Source organism: Rhagoletis zephyria, unplaced genomic scaffold, assembly GCF_001687245.7.
Source record: "Rhagoletis zephyria isolate East Lansing unplaced genomic scaffold, Rhagoletis_zephyria_1.1 Rzeph_scaffold_03661, whole genome shotgun sequence".
NCBI classification, from domain to species: domain Eukaryota; kingdom Metazoa; phylum Arthropoda; class Insecta; order Diptera; family Tephritidae; genus Rhagoletis; species Rhagoletis zephyria.
This window is the reverse complement of record NW_016160744.1, coordinates 36,680-45,545: the sequence shown is the minus strand read 5'-3', so window position 1 is coordinate 45,545 and position 8,866 is coordinate 36,680. Positions and strand designations below refer to the sequence as shown.

At 32.5% G+C, this 8,866-nt stretch overlaps 1 protein-coding gene across 2 annotated transcripts; it reads right to left on the bottom strand.

Annotated features, from left to right (window-relative positions):
* Positions 1–1,508: 1,508 nt before the first annotated feature.
* LOC108369417 (glutathione synthetase-like) lies at positions 1,509–8,295 on the bottom strand. Of its 2 annotated transcripts, none has more exons than XM_017624518.1 (5): positions 8,031–8,295; positions 7,695–7,800; positions 7,461–7,636; positions 5,047–5,259; positions 1,509–1,817 (listed from the first exon to the last, which is right to left on the bottom strand). In XM_017624518.1, the coding sequence occupies exons 3-5, from the start codon at positions 7,608–7,610 to the stop codon at positions 1,626–1,628; spliced, it is 555 nt and encodes a 184-aa protein (XP_017480007.1). In that variant the 5' UTR covers positions 7,611–7,636; positions 7,695–7,800; positions 8,031–8,295; the 3' UTR covers positions 1,509–1,625. The 2 variants fall into 2 exon arrangements, with proteins under 2 accessions (XP_017480007.1, XP_017480008.1); XM_017624519.1 differs by lacking the exon at positions 8,031–8,295 and adding an exon at positions 7,920–8,024.
* Between the last annotated feature and the right edge of the window lie 571 nt (positions 8,296–8,866).

The window sequence follows — 8,866 nt, the reverse complement described above, 5'->3', positions numbered from 1 at the left end:
TCGCTATATCTCAGAAATGGTTTTTCTAAGGAACAAAAGTGTCATAACAGTTTTTATAGAACATTTTTTGATCTACAAATTTTTCTAACCTATTTTTATGATAAACCTTATCGTTTTGCTGAGAAATGCAAAAAAGCAATTTATGTGACTTTTGACCTAGAATAAATTTTTTTACAGATGTGGGAGCGATGCGGACTTTTCACATTTCATTTATGATGCGAACTTTATGCGAATTTTTGCAACTTTAAATATCTAACTTGAACGGGCTATTAGGAAACTATGTATGTATGTACTTTAATTTGCTGCTAGACGGCTTTCACAATTTGAAGACTATTCAAAATTGGTGAAATGAAGTTGATTGCATTTAACAAAATACTTGCGGATTTTCTTAGAAGCGCGAACTAGAAAAATCAAGACTGAAAAGTTGTAAAAACAAATAAATATATATTTTTTTTTTATAAAATCAAAGCGAGACCGAGTCTTACTTACAAAACCTTTCATTATTGAATCGTGCTCTGTAAGAAGGTTTGTTAAACAAAAAATACGGATACACGTTTATGGTGTATGAAAATATCCCTTTTTCCTTACAGTAAACCTTTCTGGTAAGACAATACCTGTAATTATTGTTACCATGCCAAAAACCTACCAAATTTCGTTGAGATACATATATAAATATTTGCTCGAGTTATCGTGTACACGGACAAACAGACATGGCTTGATCGACTTCTGTCTTCATTCTGAGCATTTTAAGATTTGAATGCCTAAATTTATCTCGATTCTTTGATGCTGTTATGAACTGTCGTCAAGCGAACAAAGTTATAGTACCCTTGTGGCCAAGTGCACTCGAGTATAAAAACTATAAGGGACAATTTATTTTTTACCGGCGTAAAAGCAAACCCCAACTGGACTTTCAAATAGTTGTTACTAAACATTTCGAGCACTAACCGTCAAAAAGATGTAACTTACATTATGTAAGTGCTCTAGGAACACTTTTTCGTTTACATAGTTTTGGCGGTTAGGGCTCGATTTTATCCAACGAATTTACGCTTGCAGCAGAAGTCGATTTCCCAGTATCTTTTTAGTTTCTCTAGATTACTTTCTTGATATTGTGATTTTCTTTTAAACGTAAAACTGTTTTAATTTAGGAATAAATTAAGGAATATAATTTTAAATGCATGCAAGTAGACATGCATAACGAGAAAAGCATTACAAAACCTACACTACAATACACTAATGAAAACTTAAGTTGCGAAAATGCAAAACAAGAACTTAAACAATTCTACATACTTAAAGTAGAGTATTAAGTAGAGCCATTTTTCAAGTCATCAATTAACTAATAGAAAAACAGCTGTTTTTAGTATACTACAGTCAACCATTGGTCAAATTGATACTGTGAAATGAAAAATGGTAGTATATTAGTTAACTAATGACTGTTAAAATAGCACATAAGCTTGAAAAAAAAAATAAAAAAATAAGCTCTTTAAAATAAATAAAAAAATCTATAAATGAGAATAAGCCTTTCATAGTCCGAACACCGGTTTTTAGTGTTAAATATTATTGAAAATTAAAGCAATGCAATCTGAACAATTTGTTTGGCTACACACTATATGTATTGCTACTAGTAATTAGTAATTAAATCTGCACCTTTGTATGGCTTTGCTTGCTGGTCCTAAATGGCCAAAACCAGAAGCAATTGTGTTAATTTCAACTTGTTTCCAGCAACAGTAGGCACAGGGGGTATGTTTCTCTTTCTCAAGTAATTCAGTACATTTCGTCTCCAACATCAAATCACTGCGCAATAGGCCCAACGAAATTCGCTTTATATTCGTGTATGTGACACATTTTTTTTATTGGTACATTTTTAAGTTATGTACATACATTTTTTGAGAATGATTTTTTTTTATCAAATTTGACCGTTTTCATATCAATAGATTCATTTTCAAAACGAATTCGCGTGCGGGTGCATACAAAAACATATAAGGAAATAATAAAAATTAGAAACCATCAGATAATAAAGTGAAATAAACTTAAAAATTTGTATGTTTTAAAAAGTCGCTGTTTAGTGCTGATCGAGTATTATCTTCTATTATGTATGTATGTATGTATGTATGAATGTAGCAGTACATATGTTAAGGATAAGAAATGTGTAGATAATTTTAGTGAGCGATGTTATGTGACTAACTAACATCAAGTGAGCATGTGCTGTGAAAGGGTTATTTTTATTTACTTTCCTAAGAACATATAGATGATAGATGAAAATTAGGGCGAACAAATTTATGAAATGGATGAATGTGCAATATTTTCGCTCGGTTATGTGTTTTTATATTAATGAATGAATTGATAACAGGTATCATTTGTATACAAAGATTTATGGTGATGAATTGAAATTGTTTAGCTTAACTCTTTCACGCCATGTGTAGTTATTACCAAAATCTTGCTAATTAAAAGCTAATAAAATATTTAAATTTTTCTTTTACAAGTCAGATTTACAGGATTTAGTCAGAATTTAGAGGAGATCGTTCCCTTACTAGAAAATCCGTACCTAAGAAGACTTTTAATACGTACCCAAAAGACCGCCGTAGACTTTTGGGTCTACGTAAACGGAACGACCCAGGTTTATATCTAGCTAAGGACTGTCACTCCAGCAACACTCGACAGAAACTCTTTGGGAATTTGTATGCTGTTACAACAACAACAACAATAAGACTTTTGAGAGAGTAACTCAGCAATTCTTTCAATGCAATGCTTTCTGTAAGGTGCAGTGTTGCCAGTTTAGCCTTTTTGAGGCTAGAACTACCTTTTTTTCTTTGTCGTTTAGCTTCGAAATTTAGGATTTAGCTTCGTGGCCTTTTTCTAGCCTTTTCTTATTTTCAATATTTGTAGTAGCACTAAATTATTGTTCCGGTTGTTTTACTTGACGAAATTTTACGCGAATATCACCCGGCGGCATCGCTTCGTCCAACGAAATTTACTCAGCGAACCCGTTCTGTTTTCCCTATAAAACCAGGAAAAGCATGTTATTTCCTAGAACTCCGCACCGCACGGGAATGACGTCAAGCACTACACCGTGAGGGAGAAAGGAAATTAGTCGCCGCTGTTATGCCGTAGACTTTTAGCCCCTGCATCGCCTCTGCTATTGCGTTACATGCTACCCACCATTTTTCGCTGCTTTGTAGCATAGCCTGCAGATTGACTTAGGCGTGAAACTCTCGCCAAATATGTTGCGAAGTTTGCATCTGGTACTGTCAAATCGCATACACTCAAAAAAGACGCCTTCTATTGCATCTCCTCCGTAGTAGTCGCATATACAGGGCCGTCGAGCGAAAACTCGGGCCCCGGACTGAAAAATCACGGGCCCCTATACATAAAATGCATTAATATATATGTATAGAGTCAGAAACAATCAGCAGGATAGGAATATATTTATAATAAAAGCCTATAACGAAGGAGCAATTACATTGTAAGAAAATAATAACAAGTTATGGTTCTGACATTTCAGGCCCCTTAAAAAGCCCGGCCCGGGGCGATTCAACCCTTTTCCCCCTCCCGGTTCGTGTTTGAATCGGTGAAGGTATGGTTTGAAGCATCCGTGTCGACTTAAACAGTTTGTCAAATAGAACTCGACTTCGTTGTTGTTGTTGTTGTTGTAGCGGCGTGTATACGGTTTGCTCTTCACTATGCGCGCGCAAATTGAAACATTCACGATTGCAATCATATTGTAATGTATGAAGATATTTGGTGGTACAAATGTACCACTACTTTGTCTTTAAGGACTACTATTTTTCAGATCCTAAAAATGAATTAAAATGGTTTTATTAAACGGTATGGCATTCAAAAATCTTTGCACAAGGCTTTCGTGAAATTGCATAGTCGTAAGTACTTTGGTTGTCGATATATTTACATTTTTGTTGCCCGGTGGCACATTTGTACCACCTCTTTGTACATAAAAGTTAATGAAATGTTTTGAAAAGGCTGGCCTTTTTTAACCTTTTTTTGGGTCACTTAGCTTGTTTTAGGTTTTTTTATTTGGCCGATATAGCTTTTTTATTTTTTAAGTCCTGGCAACACTATTAAGGTGAATATATGTAAGTATGTTCCAAATTCACCGAAAATTGTAATGAAGACTCAAGGAAATTCTATTCAGAATCAGCGGAAACAATTATTTTTAATACACTTACTGTCAGAAACACGAATCACTATTTTTGTCAGTTGCAGTTAATATATACAATTTTAATCAACTTGTTTGCATTTTTTTTCTTTTTTTTTGTTGATGGTCGAGGAGTATGGCTTCCTTTGCCAATTGAGACCAAACTTTACAGAGCTGATTTTTCATAGATCTAAACCGTATTAAAGAGCAGCTGAAGAAAAACTATCCAAAATTTAAAAAGTTATATTTTAAGGGCCACCCTATTGCACATCACCGACGCAATTATATTCATCCACCAATCTACAAGCGTGCAGCGAGTTGAATGCAAACCAACTCTTTCTATTTGTAGTGCTTAAGTGCTTGGCCGGGTTCTCCTTCACAGCGGCTGCTTAAGAACTAATCTTTCAAATTTTTTTAAGTGTTTTTGATGCGTTTTTTTGTTTTTTTTTTTATAGTTTTCAGTTCAATTTCACTAAGTATCTGGAAAATATTCTGCCTTGTCCTTATGTTCGCCAGAAAAGAAATTCACCCGAAAATTTGTACTCCGCCCATAGTAAATACATGGAAACCAAAAGTGAAAGGTGAACCGGTTCGGGGAAAATTAAACTCATGACAAGGCTGAATATGAATCACTCTACAACGAAATAACGATAAGTATATTTTTTAATAAAAATAAATTCACCATCCTAAAAACTTTTCAGAAAACCACTGGTAGGTTAGGGCAGTATTTTTTACAAATGCAGACGTATGTATGTATGTATGTATGTATTAAGTACTTGCGAAATGCTTTGAGGTAAGTAGTCAGTTTATTTATGTGCGTATATTTAATATTTATGAAAATAATATAATGAAAATGGTTAGTTAGGAAATTGGTTCTTTAAATTAAAAATTTAACATACCTGTCCAAAGCCATTGGCGAGCACTTTTTTGTATACATTAAAGAGATTAGCTGTAAAGTCATCCACTTTGATAGTTTCCGCCAGAGTTGTGGTAAGAAATTCTTCATCGTGGGCCACATTATGCATCAATTGGTTAATAATGGTTTGCAAATGTTTAGCCTTTTCGAACTCTTTGCGTGGGAAGGACGAAGGCACCAAAATGAACGGAGCGAACTGGTATTCAAAAACGATTAATCAACTTAGCAATCACGGATTACAATAAAAAATACGTATATCGCACGTTTAATAATATAACGAAGTATTTCAAAATTCAATTAAAGTGTTATCAATTCATACAGTTGGTATACAAAAAGACAGATGGAAAGACACATATCTTCGCCATATTTGGAAAATTTGGTTATCTGTTAGACTCCACATATTCTACTTATCAAACTTATTAATTGGATAATCAAATCTCCAAAAACGTAAATTTTCAGTTACATCTCTATATTATTAAACGTGCGATATGTATATATATTTATATATATATGTTTGTATGTATGTGCATACACAATCGGTAAATCAATAGCACCCCCATTTCCAAGTGACTAATGTTTTTTATTTATTTTTAAGAATTCGTTTTATTGTTTGTTTGTTTAATTCTTATTTTCAATTAAAATACACTTCATTCTCTAACAAAACCCATATAAATCCTAGTTTAAAACTTTATAAAAAACTAATAAAATATTTTACAAATTTATTTGGAATTTCCTGTGTGCGCGATTTTTTATTCCAAATTTTCGCCTGCAGCGATTTTTTTTTTAATGCATATAAAGCCATATTTTAATATATAGTGAAAATTTGGAAGAAGGGCAACATTTTTTGGAAGCACAACGTCACTATAAATTGTTTTCATTGTTTGTTTAAACAAAGTTAATTTTCTAATTATTCTTTCTTTATATACAGTCAGTGTCAAATGTATGTAAGTTTACACCTTGTTTTAATATAATATTCACAATTATTTTCATAGAATTTTTTTTCATTAATTATTTATCAAGATATAGTTCATTCTATAACAAACATCAATAAAAATCAAAGTTTGACACTTTATACAAAGTTCAAAAAAATGCAAGCAATTTAAAAGTAGATAGATAGGAAGAAAACGCGCAACATCTTACACAAAAAAAAAAGATTCTAAAAAATCAACGGTAATTTCTACCGACTTGAAGCTTGCACTTTGTTTTACTAAAATTGAACGGGCTCCAAAACTGCATAATCGAAAAATTTCTAGAAATTCTGAATAAAAATTTTGATGTAAATTTTTTGAATTTTTGAGAACTTTATATAAAGTGTGAAACTTTAATTTATATGTTTTATGTTATAGAATGAACTATATTTTCATAAATAATTAATAAAAAAAAAAATGTATACAAATAATTGTGAATATTGACAGTAAATATTTAATAGGTATGTATATGTATAGACGAAAACGAAAATTATCTGTATAACGATGTTAATGTTGTAAAAATCGTAATTTTAATTTTTAATGTAATTTTACGAAATATAGGCCTTTTAATATTTGGAAATTGGCACCTCCCACTCTTTCCCGGGTGAGAAGCCGCTATTCTGCGCTTGTTCCGAGATTTGGACTAAAATTTGTTAAAACTTTTTTTAGTTTTCTATAAAGTTTTAAACTTGGGTTTGTATGCATGAGTTTTGTTAGAGAATAAATTGTATTTCAGTTAAAAATTTTTAAAAGTAAATAAAAAACATGAGTGGCAAACAGTATCACTTTGAAATGGGGTGTTATTGACATGACCGTTACTGTGTATAAACAAATAGTAGCTATAAACAATGTGAAAGTCAAACAGACTGAAAGCGCTAAAATCTACGCGCTGTTAATATACTCAAAACAAATACATTAGGAGCTTATCTACATACAGACATATGTATGCATAATTAGTTTATCTACATAAATGCAGAAATTAAATCTTTGTATGTTTATAAAAGAGTAAATGCTGTGTGTTATACGGTAAGAATTTCACAAAATACTAATTTTAATTAACACGCAACATAGATACGCATGGGCATATGTGCATATGTATGTATGTATATATATCTGTGGTACATACATATGTACATACATGATAAAAACATTAGAAGGTAAAACCATTCTCTCAATTCGTCGGCCATGATTTTTTTCTGACGTTTGCAAACATTTAAAAATTATATAAAATTGAAAATAAAAAAATGAAATTGTTCACAATTGTTGTTGTTTGAGATTAAAAATGAGAATGTGTGTGTGAGCCTGAGCTCGAATTTTAAAATTATATTGTTGGCAAACGTCAGACTGCCTCTCAATGATTTTACCTTGTAATGTTTTTATCATGTGTACATATGTAGAGTAACATATATCACGGTGAATTTAATATTACATTAAGCGAATCAGGACTGAAGTTGGCTTTGGAGCGCATAGCAGCACCATGCATAATTGCCCAATCTTTCGCCTTCTGTGTTACTTCAACCAGTGTGCGCTCCTCAATTGGTAATGGTATACAGGATTCTAGTACTGGTATTGGAGACATCTTGATTGAACTTCTTTAACAAGTATCTAATAAAAAAGGTTTTTTTATAAAACATTAAACAAAATAGTCTTCGAATTATTTTACCTGTTTGATGTTAGCGTTTGATGTCAATTATCTCCACACATTCCTTACTCTTGAGTCACTATAAACTAGGCCTCCAACAAAAACCGGCACTTTTAAATGTCGATGGCTGCAAAAATGACGATTTTGCAACAACAAAAGAAAAATAATACGTGATAATTGCACATACAGTATAGGTTTTGGTATATGTACATATGAATTAATGCAACAAACACAACGTGTACGTACATGCATGCATGCGTGCATAAAACACACAATTATTTTCCTAAGTTGAGTGATTGATTGCGTAGCTAGCCACTCTTGTTGCTAATAGATCAAACAAAGAAACTCCATACCAACCTGTTCCGCTGTATATCGGCTGTTGGACACGTGACTCGCGTAGCGAAGGTGTAAAGCTACAGAGATACTTCTTCCACTGGATTTGTGTTTTAACTGATTTTATTAAAACGTGGTATAGTTTTAAAACATTTTTGATTCCGAGTTGAACAAATCGGTACGGATAATTTGGATTCCGAAATGCGTTTATTTTCTCGTAATGAAATACACGATTTGGCATACTATGGCGTTATCAACAAAAATCAGCTGACGCGAGGTGAGATGCCAGACTATGTATTTGAAATTAATGCATGTATCGAATAATCGATATTACTATCGATGGGATAGCTATAGTTGAGTAACAGGGTATCAAAGTAATAGGTAATATCGGCTAGGAATAAAATTGTCCGTTTAGGTATAAAACTAATGGTGCTGAATGAAACTTTTTACGGTGCAAAACAAAAATGATACCCAAAATCAAATGACAATGTTTGCCACAAACCGGTAATCGGCGACCGATTGCTGTGAAACAGCATTCAAGTTCTATCCAGCTAGCCTGTTCCCGTACTCCAAGATTTGCAGGTTTTACAGGAAAAGCTGTGCATTTAACCAGAGCCACCTACAAAATTTCGACTAAATTGCGAAAATTGCAAGTTTTTTGCCATTTTTTCCACATATTTCGCAATTAACTCGAATTTTAAATGAATAAAAACTCAGCACAGATATATTGTAATTTTCCATTTATTATAGTATATTTAAGGTAATGTTTGCATTTTTCGTTTTTTGCACGGGTTTTCTTCGTTTATTGGATTCAGCTGTATGTAGTACATTTGCATGTATGTATGTGTTTACCACTGCAT